The sequence below is a fragment of the Mobula birostris genome, chromosome 1, assembly GCF_030028105.1.
Source record: "Mobula birostris isolate sMobBir1 chromosome 1, sMobBir1.hap1, whole genome shotgun sequence".
In the NCBI taxonomy this organism is placed as follows: domain Eukaryota; kingdom Metazoa; phylum Chordata; class Chondrichthyes; order Myliobatiformes; family Myliobatidae; genus Mobula; species Mobula birostris.
Window position 1 is genome coordinate 58,777,492 of NC_092370.1, and position 18,299 is coordinate 58,795,790.

Sequence of the window (18,299 nt, forward strand, 5' to 3'; positions counted from 1 at the left end):
GAGCGACTGGGCTTGTATACTCTGGAATTTAGAAGGCTGAGAGGGGATCTTATTGAAACATATAAGATTATTAAGGGATTGGACACGCTGGAGGCAGGAAGCATGTTCCCGCTGATGGATGAGTCCAGAACCAGAGGCCACAGTTTAAGAATAAGGGGTAGGCCATTTAGAACGGAGTTGAGGAAAAACTTTTTCACCCACAGAGTGGCGGATGTATGGAATGCTCTGCACCAGAAGGATGCAGAGGCCAAGTCTCTGGATGTTTTCAAGAAAGAGATGGATAGAGCTCTTAAAGATAGCGGAATCAAAGGTTATGGGGATAAGGCAGGAACTGGATACTGATTGTGGATGATCAGCCATGAGCACAGTGAATGGCGGTTCTGGCTCAAAGGGCCAAATGGCCTACTCCTGCATCTATTGTCAATTGTCTACATAAAAGTGGATAGGTCTCTGGGTCCTGACAGGATATTCCCTAGGACCTTGAGGGAAATTGGTGTGGAATTAGCAGGGGCTCTGACAGAAATATTTCAAATGTCATTAGAAACTGAGATGGTGCCGGAGGATTGGCGTATTGCTCGTGTTGTTCCATTGTTTAAAAAGGGGTCTAAGAGTAAGCCTAGCAATTATCGGCCTGTGAGCTTGATGTCAGTGGTGGGTAAATTGATGAAAAGTATTCTTAGAGATGGTATATATAATTATTTGGATAGACAGGGTCTGATTAGGAACAGTCAACATGGATTTGTGCAAGGAAGGTCATGTTTGACAAATTTTATTGAATTTTTTGAAGAGGAACGTTGACGAGTGTAAAGCGGTGGATGTTGTCTATATGGACTTCAGTAAGGCCTTTGACAAGGTCCCACACGGAAGGTTGGTTAGAAAGGTTGGTTCAATCATTAGGTATTAATATTGAAGTAGTAAAATGGATTCAGCAGTGGCTGGATGGGCGACACTAGAGAGTAGTGGTGGATAACTGTTTGTCAGATTGGAGGCCAGTGACTAGTGGTGTGCCTCAGGGATCTGTGCTGGGTCCAATGTCATTTGTCATATACATTAATGATCTGGATGATGGGGTGGTAAATTGGATGAGTAAGTATGCAGATAATACTAAGATAGGTGGCGTTGTGGATAATGAAGCAGGTTTTCAAAGTTTGCAGAGAGATTTAGGCCAGTTTGAAGAGTTGTCTGAAAGATGGCAGATGGAGTTTAATGCTGAAAAATCTAAGGTGCTACATTTTGGTAGGACTAATCAAAACAGGACATACATGGTAAATGTTAGGGCACTGAAGAATGCAGTGGAACAGAGTGCTCTAGGAATAATGGTGCATAGTTCCCTGAAGGTGGAATCTCATGTGGATAGGGTGGTGAAGAAAGCTTTTGGTATGCTGGCCTTTATACATCAGAGCATTGAGTATAGGAGTTGGGATGTAATGTTGAAACTGTACAAGGCATTGGTGAGGCCAAATTTGGAGTATTGTGTACAGTTTTGGTCACCGAATTATTGGAAAGATGTCAATAAAATAGAGAGAGTACAGAGAAGATTTACTAGAATGTTACTTGGCTTTCATCACCTAAGTTACAGAGGTTGAACAAGTTGGGTCTTTATTCTTTGGAACGTAGAAGGTTGAGGGGGGACTTGATAGAGGTATTTAAAATTATGAGGGGGATAGACAGAGTTGACGTGGATAGGTTTTTTCCATTGAGAGCAGGGGAGATTCAAACAAGAGGACATGAGTTGAGAGTTAAAAGGCAAAAGTTCAGGGGTAACTTGAGGGGGAACTTCTTTACTCAGAGAGTGGTAGCTGTGTGGAACGAGCTTCGAGGCAGAAGTGGTTGAGGCAGGTTTGATGTTGTTGTTTAAAGTTAATTTGGATAGCTATATGGACAGGAAAGGAATGGAAGGTTATGGGCTGAGTGCAGATCTGTGGGACTAAGTGAGAGTAAGAGTTCAGCACGGACTAGAAGGGCCGAGATGGCCTGTTTCCGTGCTGTAATTGTTATATGGTTATATGGTTTATATAGGTGTTTATGCTATTACAAAATAACTATTCGTAGCAGACTTTCAGAATTGCATTATCCCATACACTTAAGCTTCATCTAGCCAACAGTTTGGGGGACAATAAATCACATACTTACATAGATACCTATTATACAAGGAGCCTGGTTTTAATCAGAGAAACTAATCATATTTAATCATTCATCTGTTAAGTTACAAAAGGACATCCCAGAATAGTTATTATTGCCATCACTTCCCCTAGGGGGCACTGAAATCCTAACGAATGGTCATGCCCTAACAAAACCCAACATAAACTTAAGAAATAGAACTTAATCCTCTACGTGTGCATGATGCAAAACTATACTGAATAATTTTAGAAAATTGGCACATTTTGTCCATGTCAGAACAAACCAGTTCTTATGCAAGGTCATCCACCTGTAAATTTACATGAAAAAGGTGATAAGGTGAACCAAGAATTTGATAAAAAAAAGCAACAAAGAATATGGAAGCAAGCTGCCAAGATGCATTAAAACAAGGTGCAAGGGTACCTTAAAAAATTAAATGGAAAAGATCAACAAGTTTCAAAATGGGCCCCTTACTGACACACACAAGATTGTGCAGATGCTGGAAATCTTGAACAACATACACAATGTATGGGAAGAAATAAACATTCGATGTTCCTGGAAGAGGATGAGGAGAGGTACAAACTGACAGGTGATAGGTGAGACCAGGTGAGGGGTTAAGGTAAGTGGCTGTGAACCAAGAGGGACAAAATAAAGTCAAGACGATCACAAGTTCAGTGGAGTCAAGGTATGCAGACACGAGTTCACCTACCTTCCCCCTCACCTGGGAAAAGCCTATAGTCCTGCCAACTAATACAATATCATAGTGATCAGAACTCAGGACCAACTATTCACTGCCTATATCAATATTTTCTGCCTCGGGACCAGAAATTATATTTCCAAATTTACCGATGATATTAACTGAGTTATATAACTGGATTGTGAGTGGCAAGGAGAATGAAAACAGGCTGAATGGAAATACAAGCATACGATGCCAAGAACAAGAACACTGCAGCTGAAATATAAACAAAATAATCTGCAGATGCTGGGGTCAAAGCAACACTCACAACACGCTGGAGGAACTCAGCAGGTTGGGCAGCAACCGTGGAAACCATCAGTCAACGTTTCCGGCTGGAAGCCTTCATCAGGACTGTAGAGGGAAGGGGCAGAGGCCCTATAAAGAAGGTGGGGGGAGGGTGAGAAGGAGAAGACTGGTAGGTTCCAGCTGAAAACTGGATGCTGCCCGACCTGCTGAGTTCCTCCAGCGTGTTGTGAGCTGAAATACAAATGTGGGAAAGTGTAAGGTTATCCACTCTGATGAAAATAAATGGTGATAACTGTGGTAATACTGACTCAATATTAAAAGGAAGCCAAATCACTCAAAGCCAACAAGCAGATGCAGGATGGAAGATGAAATTTTTTTAAAAAGCAGAAGCAGGAAACCTAAAATAAAAATAGGAAACACTGGAAATATTCAGCAGGTCAGGCCACTCCCATGGAAAGAGAAGGTTAAAGCTTCAGCTCCAGGACAAGTGATAATTCAATCTTTAGCACAAGAGGACATAAAAACTGAGTAAATCTGCTTTACTTAAAACTTCCAAGAAGGCTCAACAAGCTGGACACCGGGAGAATATTTCACCACGCCAAAGGCTCACATCCTGGAATAGGTGGCTGAATTAAATTAAGGTAAAAATTTCCTCTGTCAAAGGGGATGAAATTTTTAGCTTAGTGAGCCATAAAGCAAAACTCATTCATGGAATTCATTCAAATCAGAGACTGATAGATTTCTGGATATTAAATTAAACAAGGGATAAAGAGGCAAGAGGAAAATAGCATTGAAGGAAAAGTCCAAATACAATCGATAAATGGTGGAGTATGCTAGACGGGTCACATGGACTCTTTCTTATTCATTTTTTCATGTTTTTATTTTCTTATGATTTCTAGCATTCTCTTGCATTTCAGATTTCCAGCAACAGCTGTGTACTATGTTTCATATCACCCCCTACAATCTTCTTCATCTGCCGTTGACTCACACTCCTCCAGAAACATCAACTAAATTATTAAACAGTCACACTTTAATGGGTGCAACAATATTGGTGCCAGGTTGACAAAAGAGGTCTCCAACATGGTATATTACTGATGAAAAAAAAATCAATCCATCAATCTACAGTACTGATAACTTTGCTCTCCAGACGCTGCCCAAACTGCAAAGTTTACCAAGTATTTCCTGTTTTTAATGTAAAGAGATTTATTGCTTTTCCATCAGTTCACACTGGATTGTAAACAAAGTGACAGATTTTTTTTTAAATTGCTGCGGAATCATATTATCCGTGACAATTGGAAGACTTTCTGCCTGATAGCAATCCAACACATACCATTTCAACGAAGACACACCCTGCATTTACAGCTGGAATTAATATCCATATAGCTGCAACACAATAATGAGATGCACAAAGTTGAACGAACAAACGGCTAAGGAGTCATTTAGAAGCAGCAATTATCAAGTGAAAGAGTGGAGTACAACTGGGTTATAGAAGAAATGAGATAAGAGAATGTCATGGTACACAAGACCATAAGACATAGGAGCAAAATTAGGCCATTCAGCCCATCAAGCACACTCCGCCACTTCATCATGGCTGATCCCGGATCCCATTCAACCCCATGCAGCTGCCCACTTACCATATCCTTTGATGCCCCGATATTTGACTACACCCACAGACTTGATCTCCACCGCAGTCTGTGGCAGAGCAATCCATAGATTCACCACTCCTTGGCTAAAAAAAAATTACTCCTTACTTCCACTCTAAAAGGTCACCCTTGAATTTTAAGGCTGTACCTTCTAGTTCTGGATACCCCCACCAGAGGAAACATCCCCTCCACATCCACCCTATCTAGTCCTTTCATCATTCAGGGGATTTCAATGAGATCCTCATGCATTCTTCTAAATTCCAGTGAGTACAGGCCCAAAACTGCCAAGCACTCTTTAAATGTTAACCTCTTCATTCCCAAAATCATCCTCATAAACCTCCTCTGAACACTCTCTAATAATAATATATCCTTTCTGAGATAAGGGGCCCAAAACTGTTGACAATACATCAAGTGCTATTTTTAAATTCTCTTTGCATTCCACTAAAAAGCTGTATAAAAATTACATCTTATTTCCTTGCCTTTCCTCATCAACATCCACATGAATATATCACCAAGAATAAGTCAGCAACATTTTAGAACTACGCACAATTTTAAGGATATTGTATTTGCTGGTAATTCATTGTACATGGCAATTTTTTCAATATTTCCACTTTCCTACCATGGCAAATTTTGGGTGCGATTCCAAAAGCACCATATTAGTTCACCACATGAAAACCTCAAAATTTTTCTACAGTCTATTAGCTAAGAAATTTGCACAATCAAGCCTGACATAATTTTCACTTAACCTCTGCACATTTAATACACACACACACACACACACACACACACACTTCTTTCCTAACAGAAAAATTGAAGAATAAGTGATTATTTCATTGCAGAAAGCCTAAAAAATAAAAATGGGAGAAGCATACAAACCATGTTTTCTACTCTCAGTTCAAAAGGCATGGGATTATAGACCATCAGCTGAACTTCACATACATCTCCCTGCACCCATTGGAAATCTGTTGGAATGGAACAAAGTTCAGTTATCAACATCAGAAGGACATCACTTTCATTATAATATAACTAACCAGATAAAATCCAAGATGAAAGTTCATGCAGAAATATTACCACAATCACTAATCAACACTTAAGCAGTAATATTTAAAAGTAAAAGCTAAAATTGAATAATTTACTTATCTACGATGCTTCAAATCCAAAACTAATATTTATCTGGGAATCGAAGGCACATTACAACAATAAAAGCAGCAGCTCAGGTAGGAATGCTAATAAGTGCTATACTGTTGAATTAAAAAGGAAATTAAGTATAATAAACCATTCCTGCATTTTTATTAATGCTTAAAATATTAAATTTTACTCTGCTCAAAACTTGTTTTCATGCCTATAACTAAGTGCTTTTAAAATTGGTTGTCTGACATCTATCAAAGTGACATTCCTCCTCCTTCCCCGTTCCCAAAATACCAAATCACCTCCCATCCCTCCCAACTCAACATGCTGCACTTGATACATTAATAATTGCAAACCAAAGTAAAAGAGAATTTAGATAACCAAATAAATTACAAAGATCAAACACATGGACAATCACAATTTTTCTGGTTTGCCTACCAACTTAATTTTCCATCCAAACTCTGATCCAGCCATCTGTGGCCTCTTACCCGTATAGTGCAGAGCCCAATACAAGTGTGAGAAACAGAATCTTGCCTTCCATACAGGTACATTATAGCCTTCTGGGGTCAATATCAATTTTTATATCTTCTAGCAACTTGCTGTTTCTGCACTATTGCATATGGATAATCTACAGCCAGTTGGTTGTACATTATCCATTTGTATAAGCTAGCTGAGTCTTTTTCTAGCTACAATGATGCAACTTGCTGGACAACTTAAGTCATGCTCCTCTTGAACACCATCAATAACCTATCAAATAGATGTTTAATGGAAACACTACCCTCTGGAATATATGTTTCCCTTTCTAACTCCATCTCACCATTTCTGCAACTGAACATTTTTTTCTCAACTTTTCCAGTTGTGCCAAAAGATTCAGAAGGCTAGGCAAAGCAATGGAGTTATATAAAAAAAGATACATACTTTAAATTCAGCAGCCAACTTCCTTGCCACTTTACTGCAACTTATAATTTTTCTTAAGATCAACCACCTGGACAATTGTGGTATAATAGACAGAATTCTGACCACAAGACCCTACAAAGGACTATGAGGACTGCCGAGAGGATCATCAGGGTGTCTCTTCCACCTATCCAAGATACTTATCAGAAGTGCTGCGTACATAGTGCCCTTAGAACACAGAAATCTACAGCACATTATAGGCCCTTTAGCCCACAATATTGTGCCAACCATGCAACCTAAACTAAAAACTGCCTAGAAATTTCCCAGCACACAGCCCTCTACTTTTCTAAGCTCCATGTACCTATCTAAGAGGCTCTTAAAAGATCTTATTGCATCTGCTTCCACACACCCACCTCTCTCTGCGTGAGAAACATACTCCTGACATCTCCTCTGTACCCATTTCCAAGCACCTTAAAACTATGCCCTCTCTTGTTAGCCATTTCAGCCCTGGGAAAAAGCCTCTGGCTATCAACATGATCAATGCCCCTCTACCTTATACACCTCTATCAGGTCACCTCTCATCCTCCATCACTCCAGGGAGAAAAGGCCAAGTTCACTCAACCTATTCTCCTAAATTACGCCCTCAAATCCAGGCAACATCCTTGTAAATCTCCTACAGTATCCACATCCTTCCTGTAGTGAGGTGTCCTTAGCATTGTCAAGGATCCCTCCCATCTATCCCACATTCCCCAGGACCACTTACCTTCAGGCAGTAGGTACTGAAATACAAGGATGCTAGGATGAGAAACAGCTTCTTCCGTTAGGCCATGTGTCTACTGAAGTCCCTGCCACTACCCAGGCCTCATCAAGTATGAAGTGCCAACAGCACTCTGCCGTTTACTTTTTAAACTTGTGTCATCAGTGCATCTTATGCTAAATGTCAATCTTTTACAATGTATTTTATTATTTGTTCATTTCCTTGTGGTAATATTACTTAACGTGTTGGGTGTGCATTACATGTGTGCAGCTTGGAAGAGAGGAACATTGTTTTGTTTGGCAGTAACATGCATATGGTTGAATAACAAAAACTTGACCTTGACAATCCTTTATTTTGTTATCTACATTCAAGTCCAATTTAATGACATGTAGTACACAAAAAGGGAACTACTGGAGAGTCTGGTAGAACCCTACTGCATCCAAACTTCCATGCTTACTTTGACCATTATTCTTTGCTCTCACTCATCCAGCCAATTTTTAGTTCTACATGCCAGTTTCACATGCATCACTAGGAATTTTATGTTCCAGCCAAATCTGCTACATAGGACTTTGTAGCTATCCAAATATAAATAAATTTCAACTTGACATTTGACAACGTCCTTGTACTACTTAGCAATTTATGCACCTCAATTATTAAACTGAAGTTTATTTAAATTTTAGTCAACTGCCATGACAAGGGGGTGTATGGGGTGTCTAGGGAGGGGTAACACTTCTGATGGGGGGGCCTGCCGTGCCCTTTTCAGGGCAGCTCGTCCACCTTTGGTCCCCACCTGGCGCTCAGCTCTCACCTGTGGCTCCAAGTGGCTGTAACACACGCAGCGGCCACACCCCGGTAAACCATCTTGGCAGACGGGCCAAACCAGGTGAGGGTAGCCGATGGGTCTTCGACCCTCGGTGAGGTAGGGGATCTGCCTATCCCAGCGTGTGAAGTCTGGCACTGGCAGATTGAGCGAAGGAGACCAATTGATGGTCCAACGGTCAAGTAGGCAGGCCAGCAGACGTTTATGGAGCGCTAAGAGCACGACAAGGCACTTAGACGTCCTGGTCATCCATTGCAAGAGTCTTTAAACTCACCCGGCAGAAGGCAAAGGCAAACCACTGCTGTAACCTGCCGAGTACATGATTTCCCAATATGTCAGAGCGGCGTGGAGGGAAATCATCCGCCAACTGGAAATTCCAGACGCGACCTAACGAACGAAAAGCCATGACAAGATAACCCAATCCTCTCGATTAAAAGTTATTGTATTTCTCATTTCTCTGTGGTTACAATGGCAGTCAGAGCTTGGTTTTTCATCAAAAAAATCAGATACTCGACATCAGATCTACTATGTATAGTTTGGTCCTCTACAACAACTGGGTTTATCAAAGTCACCACAATAGTTATAACCTGATATGCCTTTACCTATCTTTTTGCTTCTTTCTTCACCTCGATGGTGTGCCATAATCGGTGAATAAATAAAAGGGCTCTTTGAGGATATATTCTGACCAAGTGCGTTTCTTATTTTCAATGGACGGAGATTTGGTGGAAGATTCAAGAGCTTCACAGACCTATATTAGAACAGGAGAAAAAGTTACAAACTTATGGCTTACTTTAAAAACAGATTGTGGAAACCATTTCTTCCAAAAAAAAGGAATTAAGGATAACCACAAGAGTTCCTAGATAGCTTTACATTCCTCAAACAGTTCAGAAAACAGCTTAATGGAAAAGCTCATGTTTATTACCTGAATTGTTAAGCATCATTCATCTTAATTTTGAGGGGCAAACATGCTGTTTGGTTGTCCTTTAATATTTTGATAAGCTCAGTATCGTCGGTGATTTAATTTGACACATTCATGTTTCTAGCCTAATTGCTGCTTGAAAATGGCTCACATAATTAACCCAAAATATAGATGAATAACCATATAACAATTACAGCACGGAAGCAGGCCATCTCGGCCCTTGTAGTCTTTTCCCATTAAGCCTCAAGTGCATGGAAACAATATCTGTGAGTTCATTCACAGGTCACACATTATCCCGATTTGCAAATATATATCTTTTTTATGAAATCCTGAAACTTCTTACCCAGCAGTATTGTGGAAATATCTTTATTATATTATCTGCTGAACATAACCTTATCAAAGGCAAGTAGGGATGGGCAAATAATATCCCAATATTAAAATAATTAATAGATCTGTATCCTTCTACAGTTTGCCAATTGCATTATTTTTAAAGTTTGCTCAATTATACACAGAGTGGCCTCCTGTAGTTAATAATGTGGCCACTGCGTATGATTGTGGTCTTCGGCTGCTGTAGCCCATTGCTTCAAAATTCAACATTTGTCACATTCAGACATGCTCCTGTGCCCACCACTGTTGTAACACGTGGTTATCTGCATTACTGTCACCTTCCTGTCAGCGTAAACCAGTCTGACATGTCTCCTCTGACCTCTCTCATTAACAAGGCATTTTTGTCAATAGACCTACTGCTCACTGGATATTTTATTTTGTTTCTTGCACCAATCTCTGTGGTGTGTGGAAAATCCCAGGAGATCAGCAGATTCTCTAGACTCTGTGGTGTGTGGAAAATCCCAGGAGATCAGCAGATTCTGAGATACTCAAACCACTCCATCTGCCACCAACAATCATTCCACAGTCAAAGTTGATCATTCTCAAGCTTGGTCTGAACAACTGAACCATATCTGCATGCTTTTATGCATTGGGATGCTGCCACATGATTGGCTAATTATATACTTCATTAATGATCAGGTGTATTGTTGCACCTAAAGAAGTGGCCACTGAGTAAATATTCTCAATTTAGCAGATGTCAATGTAGAGTGGCTACTTGCTTAAGTTTTCTGTTTGCATATATCAAGTACAGACAAACCATGCATTAAAGCAGTTCAGAAACAGAATTTCACCCTTACAAAATTCACAAATCACTGCACAAAAATTTGAAGTGTTAAATAAAATTCATTCTTATAGAATTTATGTGGGGGAGGAGGGAATATATAAACATGAAGTGCAAAATAAATAAATGTTATTTTTAGTCACTGAATACAAAGGGACTTGTGACATTTGGGTTGAGTCACAGCTGAAACTCTCCCTTTGCCAGGACACCTCAGAGTGCAGCACTTCTCCTCTGTGAGGCATTTTTTTTTAAGAATATGACATATTATTTGGCCTGTTTCCGTGCTGTAATTGTTATATGGTTATATTGCTCATTAGAGTTTGGCCTCATTGTGGCAATGCACTGACACATCAAAACAGGAATGGCAAGCCGACTTGAAATGGGGATTCCAGGAAATCCCACCCTTTGGAGGAGCAATACCTGTATTCCATTTGGGAAGCCTCCAACTTGATGGCATGAACATCAATTTCTCTACCTTATGGTAATTTCTCCCCATTCCCTTCTCCCTTTTTCCATTCCCCATTCTGGTCCCCTCTCACCCCTTCTCACCTCCATCTGGTGCCCCTTCTTGCCTCTCTTCAATAGTCTACTGTCTCCTCCTATCAGACTTCTTTATTCCTTCACCTCTTCCACCTATCAAGTTCCAGCGTCTTCATACCTCCTTCCCCCATCCACCCTTCTTCTGCCTCATCAGGTTTCTCCTAGCACCAACCAGCTGGTATTCCTTTCCCTCCCCCACCTTCTTATTCTGGCTTCTTCCCCCTGCCTGTCTAGTTCTGAAAGGTCTAGTCCTGAAACACTGACAGTTTATTCCCCTCCAAAGATACCGCCTGACTTGTAGAGTTCCTCCAGCACCTTGTGTGTCGCTCATGATTTACAGCATGTTTATAATCTTGACACTACAAACCATGCTTACCTGACAATAGGAAGCTTAGTGAAGGGGACTGGAGGCAATTTCACATCATCAGGAAGTGTTACATTCTCCATAGTACCAGGGCATTTTGCTGTGTAGCTCTCTAAACTCTGAGAAACTTCCTTCTTCTCTACAAAACAACACCACAAATAGAATTTCATCACTTGACTATTTACCTAACAAAAATACAAATTATGAAATCTTTGATAGTGGCTATTCATGGAACAAGAAATAAACTGAGTTATAAAGCACCTGTAAACTCAAGAGAAGTACCTCATTGTCAATTACATTAAACAGTCCACTAGCAAACTTGCTTGCAAAAACAATGGTATTATACACTCAAAATAAATCATTCTTGAACATGCAGTTAAGAGTACTGTGGTCCACGGCAAAAACCACAGACTGCAAAGAGGCTGCCAGTGCCAACAAACGAAAAGAAAAAGTAAGTTTTTGAAATAGTACAGCACCCTTCTACATACATGCCTTTGATGGCGGGTAGGCTGGTGCTGGTGACGTGTTGGGCAGTTTTAACTACCCACTGTAGAACCATCCTGCCCGCCACAGTGCAGTTTCCTTACCGTGCAGTGATGCAGCATGTTAGGGTGCACTCTACTGCGCATCTGTAGAATGGCACGAGTATAGATGTGTATAATCCTGCTCTTTTCAGCCTTCTCAGAAAGTAGAGGCATCAGTGAACATTCCCAAGCGGAAATGTTAAATTGGAACTGAACAATAAACTGGCCAATTTCTGCATAAACTACCAGGTTTAAAGGCAGCATCAACAAGAATTAAAGGGAGTGACAATGAGCAAGGCAGAAATGACCAACCAAAAGTTAAATCCTGAGAATGATCTTCAAATTGTCTAATAGGTAGAATAACAGATACAAGATTCTCACAAGCTCTATATATATATATATATATATATATATATATATATATATATATATAAAAAGCAGAGACTACAGGGAAATGAGCAAACAAACTACAACATTATGGAACAAAGGGTCATTTCACCCTGTCATTAAAGTGGTGAAATCACTATATTTAAGTGTCAATTACACAGGTGGTTGACATGCAAAGTGTAAAGGCATACAAACCTAATGCAGGCAAATAGGATGAGTGTAGGTAGGCAAAAGGGGCCAACAGGGCCCACTTCTGCGCTGTACAATTCTATGACTCAATACAATGGCTTAAATTATATTGTGAGACCATTACCAGCATCTGGGACATCTAACCCGAATCATTCTTCTAAACTCTAATGAACATCTCAACCTATGAATCAATCCCACAATCCCAGCAAATCAGTTTAGTTATTCCATCGATACAGAGAATAACTGCACACAAAGTTTCCCACAGGATTTCACCAAGGCCAAATATAGCTGCAGTAAGACTTCTATACTCTTCTACCCAGACCTTTACAGAAGAATAACAAAGAATAAGTATCAGATGAGAAATGGCTGAAATGAAACTTTATGAATGCTCTCAAAAGTGATCCACATTTTAAATCTGGCCCTCCTTGCAAACTTGTGGTATCTCAGTTTTTCCAACCATAATTGGAAGAAGTTACTGCCCCTGTCCAGAGGAATTTGGCAGACTACAATTCATTTATTCCTTTCAGAAAGAAGGTACAATAAATAGGTACATTGTGATGACTGGAAGCTTATTCAAGGAGCTGATTAGTACTGACAACACACATTGCATGCCAGTTGCAAGATGTACTACAACCAAAAGGGATTCTATTCTCACTATCCCACAGCTGCACAATCACATGCATTGAGTCATATGACCATAAAACGTAGGAGCAGAATTACACCTTTTGGCCCATAGAGACTTCTTCACCGCTTTATCATGGCTGATTTATTATCCCTCTCAATCCCATTTTCCTATAACCTTTGACGCTTTGATTAATCAAGAACCTATCAACCTCCACCTTAAATATACCCAATCACTTGGCCTGCAAAGCTGCCTGTGGCAAATAATTCCACAGATCCACCAACCTCTGGCTAAAGAGATGTATCCTCATCTCTGCTCTAAACAGACATCGCTCAATTCTGGTGCCCTCTGGTCCTGGATTTACCCACTATAGGAAACATGCTTTCCACATCCACTATCTAGGCTTTTCAATATTTGATACGTTTCAATGAGATTACCACCTCATTCTTGTAAACCCTAGCAAGAACAGCTGAGAGCCATTAAATGCTCATGTTAACTCTTATTACTGGAATCATTCTTGTGAAGCTCCTCTGGACCCTCTGCAATGCTAGCACATCTTTTCCAAAACTGCTTACAACTGCTATCATACATGACACCATTTTATATTCTAGCAGCAATAATGATTCTTTTATACTGAAGCAGTTTTGTATGCATTTCAGTGTGAGAATACCACCTTGCTGTTCGCTGATGACATGGCTAGATGATAATATACAATTCATGTATGTATGAGAAACAGTTTTACTTAGGTTTTGGACATCTCCATGTCATCCAAGAAATAAAAAACTGCAAAGTTTTTTTAATATTTAAATTTCAGAATCCTTTTGCACCTTCCAAAGCTACTCTTTCTTGGCTGGCTTCTATCAGCCAACTTCAATGATCACTTGCTCTTCTCCATGATCCAATTCAAGGTTTTAGGCAAAATTGCACCGTGGGACCAAGTTTGTTTGATTGATTCCATGTCTACGGCCTTTAGCTTAGTACAAAATACATTTTCATTCATAATCTCTTAACATCTTATTTCACATCAGTCTTTCCAAGCTGCAAATACACCATATTATATTACATTTCTCCTCTTCCATTCTTCAATATGCTTAAAAAGTCAGGCCCATAGCCCAACTCAGTCATAAATTCATTCTTCCATAATCTCTCCAGAGTATGGAGTTGACTCCTCCTACAGTCATTCTGGATGCTTACAATCTGAAGGCCCTCAAAACTAACTTGGCATCACCTAACTACATCCAATATTATAGTCAGTTTTGTCCAAGTTATTAATATTTAATAATGGTCCAATTACAGGCTCATTTTTAACCAAAAAGGAATTTCTAAATGAATGCAAAAAAATTCTGATCATTCAACAGCTATTTTTCTTCTTAGTTTTGTAACTCAAGAACAGCAGTATACTTGTAAGATTTTCCAGTACTCAATTAATTATTCACACAAGGATAACATGAATAATATCCCACTGCAATTAAATCCCTAATGCATATTTACATATGAGGTAGCAATGATCAAATACCTGCAAATCTGCATGCACAAATTCTCAGCTAAACTGTGAAATGCATAATGATTTATGAAAATTTTAAAGCTCCAAGGCCTGCAATTCAGGTTCTCATAAATCAGAAAATAAACCAAATTTCTATGTTTAATTCATTGTACCTCAAAACTCTTTCATCAAACCTTATTTCACAGAATTCAAGAGCAAAATTAAGCATATGCATTAAAACAGCCAAATACGAACAAAGCCACAGTAGTGCGTCTGTAACCAAATTTTCCAATACTATTTCACCTGGAACACCAGTTCACAATTAAACAATTACAGAAAAGTCACAAAACCTACTACCATACTCTACCTTGATCTGAAAGGAAATCCAGCATGGTTTGAAGAAGAAAAGACAGGTGACGAACTGCAAGAGCTGGATTTCCCATTCGCCTTGAAGCATAAACAAGTTCATGCAGCAAACGCATTTGTACTGCTGGCCAACCTTTGTGAGCTCCTGCAACATTAATTCAGAATTAAAAGTCAAGTTCAATTATCATTCAACTAAAACATGAAAACCTATGAATACAGTCAAACGAAATAACGCTCCTCTGGGGTCAAGGTGCAAAACACAATACCAAGAGTCATACACAGCACAAAGCACATTATGGCACATAAAAGATAGCAGTAAACATACAGCCATACAAAAATTCATGATTGCACACAAATCATTGTACAAAGACATGTCAGTGAACATTAATTCAGAATTGAAAGTCATGATTTTACACACACTGTGCATTGCTCAAACACAATCTATAAAATTCGCCAATAACACCACTACTTTGTCTGAATCGCAGATGGCAGCCAGCTGGTGTACAGGAGCAAGATAGATCAGCTAATTGAGTGGTGTCACAAGAAAAACCTCATACCCAAAGTCAGCAAGACTAAGAAACCTATTGTGGATTTCAGGAAAGGGAAGTTGTGAGAACACAGTTGTCATTGAGAAGTCAGTGATGGAAAGGGTGAGCAGTTTCAAGTTTTTGGGTGTCGATAGATCTCAGGGGATCCATCCTGGGCCCTGCGCATTGATGCAGTCATGAAGGAGGAATGCCAGTGGCTCTACTTTGTCAAAAGTTTGAAGAGATTTGGTGTATCAAAGACTCTTGCAAATTTCCAGAGGTGTGGTGGAGAGCATTCTGACTGGTTGCATCACAGCCTGGTATGGAGGCTCCAATATCCAGGATCAAAAGTTTCAGAAGGTTGCAGACTCAGCCAACTTTATCACATGCACAAACTTCCCCATCAGCAGGGTCTTAAAAAGAAGGTGCCTCAAGGAAGCAACAGCCATCAATAAAGACCCTCACCATCTGGGAATGCCCTCTTCTCATTGTTATCATTGATATGGTGGCACAGGAGCTTGAAAACCCACACAATATTTTTACAAACAGCTTCTTCCTCTCTACCATCAGATTTCTGAACAGTCCACATACAGTATCTTATTATTTGCCTATCACACGATTTATTTATAATTTATAGTAATGTCTTGTACTGTACTCCTACTACAAATTTCATGTCAGTGATAATAAACCTGGTTCTGAAGTGAATTAAGAACAATAAAATATTTGTGAAGTTAAGAATTCTGGTATGCACCAACAATAATCATAAGAAGCAGTAGCTCAAAGAATGACAAACTAAAGCCTAATTTTGGACTGTGATGTGATTCAAGTTTATTCTTAAGCTAGAACATAAAAGTGCCACAATGCAAACTAATCAATTAAATGTTGGAGAAAAATCAAGATTAATTTGAGCCTGGAAGAATTATTTAATCTGAATATTTTGTTGCTTGCGCTAATAATAACAGCTAGTTTAATAATGTAGTCCCAGGTAATGTAAATTAACTCGAGTATTATTCAAATTCTGGAAACATATCTGGCCACCAGAACATCAATTCCATTCTATTCAATATATTATATTATTCTTACCAATTTATATTGCCCCATTCTGATTGCAGCATTAATAAAAGTACAAACGTACATTCATTAATACTGGCTTATACTGACATTTCTGATCATAATACAGGTTGACCAACAATTTTCATTATGGTTCAGCACCTCTTTTAATTCAGATGAAATTATGAAGCCAAGTGTCACTCAGTTTTAGAAACCATAGAAACCATAGAAAAACTACAGCACAGAAACAGGCCTTTTGGCCCTTCTTGGCTGTGCCGAACCATTTTCTGCCTAGTCCCACTGACCTGCACATGGACCATATCCCTCCATACACCTCCCACCCATGTATCTGTCCAATTTATTCTTAAATGTTAAAAAAGGACCCGCATTTACCACCTCGTCTGGCAGCTCATTCCATACTCCCACCACTCTCGGTGTGAAGAAGCCCCCACTAATGGTCCCTTTAATCTCCCCCCCCCACCCTTAACCCATGTCCTCTGTCTTTTTTCTCACCTTGCCTCAGTGGAAAAAGCCTGCTTGCATTCACTCTATCTATACCCATCAAAATTTATATACTTCTATCAAATCTCCCCTCATTCCTCTGCGCTCCAGAGAATAAAGTCCTAAGCTATTCAACCTTTCTCTGCAACTGAGTTTCTCAAGTCCCGGCAACATCCTTGTAAACCTTTTCTGCACTCTTTCAACCTTATTAATATCCTTCCTGTAATTTGGCGACCAAAACTGAACACAGTACTCCAGATTCAGCCTCACCAATGCCGAATACAACCTCATCACAACATTCCAGCTCTTATACTCAATACTTAGATTAATAAAGGCCAATGTACCAAAAGCTCTCTTTACGACCCTATCTACCTGTGACGCCACTTTTAGGGAATTTTGTATCTGTATTCCCAGATCTCCCTGTTCTACTGCACTCCTCAGTGCCTTACCATTTACCCTGTATGTTCTACCTTGGTTTGTCCTTCCAAAGTGCAATACCTCACACTTGTCTGTATTAAGCTCCATCTGCAATTTTTCAGCCCATTTTTCCAGCTGGTCCAAGTCCCTCTGCAGACTCTGAAAACTTTCCTCACTGTCCACTACACCTCCAATCTTTGTATCATCAGCAAATTTGCTGATCTAATTTACCGTATTATCATCCAGATCACTGATATAGATGACAAATAACAATGGACCCAGCACTGATCTCTGTGGCACACCACTAGTCACAGGCCTCCACTCGGAGAAGCAATTCTCTACTACCACTCTTTGGCTTCTTCTATTGAGCCAATGTCTAATCCAATTTACCACCTCTCTATGTATACCAAGCGACCGAACTTTCCTAACTAACCTCCCATGCGGGACCTTGTCAAAGGCCTTACTGAAGTCCATGTAGACAACATCCACTGCCTTCCCTTCATCCACTTTCCTGGTAACCTCGAAAAACTCCAACAGATTGGTCAAACATGACCTACCACGCACAAAGCCATGTTGACTCTCCCTAATAAGTCCCTGTCTATCCAAATGCTTGTAGATCCTGTCCCTTAGTACTCCCTCCAATAACTTACCCACTACCGACGTCAAACTTACCGGCCTATAATTTCCCGGATTACTTTTTGATCCTTTTTTAAACAACGGAACAACATGAGCTACTCTACAATCCTTCGGCACCTCACCCGTAGACACTGACATTTTAAATATATCTGCCAGGGCCCCTGCAATTTCAACACTAGTCTCCTTCAAGGTCCGAGGGAATACCCTGTCAGGTCCTCAGGATTTATCCACTTTAATTTGCCTCAAAATAGGAAGCACCTCCTC

General features: G+C 39.8%; 1 protein-coding gene across 10 annotated transcripts in view; it reads right to left on the minus strand.

The window, feature by feature from the left end:
* The window catches only part of trappc9 (trafficking protein particle complex subunit 9), a 711,836-nt gene that overhangs the window by 610,220 nt on the left and 83,317 nt on the right, over nucleotides 1-18,299 (minus strand). For all 10 annotated transcript variants that reach the window (XM_072255618.1, XM_072255596.1, XM_072255577.1 and 7 more), the window contains 4 exons: nucleotides 14,906-15,049; nucleotides 11,346-11,472; nucleotides 8,945-9,090; nucleotides 5,620-5,705 (listed from right to left, as the gene is read on the minus strand). In XM_072255618.1, coding sequence (XP_072111719.1) covers nucleotides 5,620-5,705; nucleotides 8,945-9,090; nucleotides 11,346-11,472; nucleotides 14,906-15,049 — 503 coding nt within the window. The remainder of the gene's footprint in view (nucleotides 1-5,619; nucleotides 5,706-8,944; nucleotides 9,091-11,345; nucleotides 11,473-14,905; nucleotides 15,050-18,299) is intronic.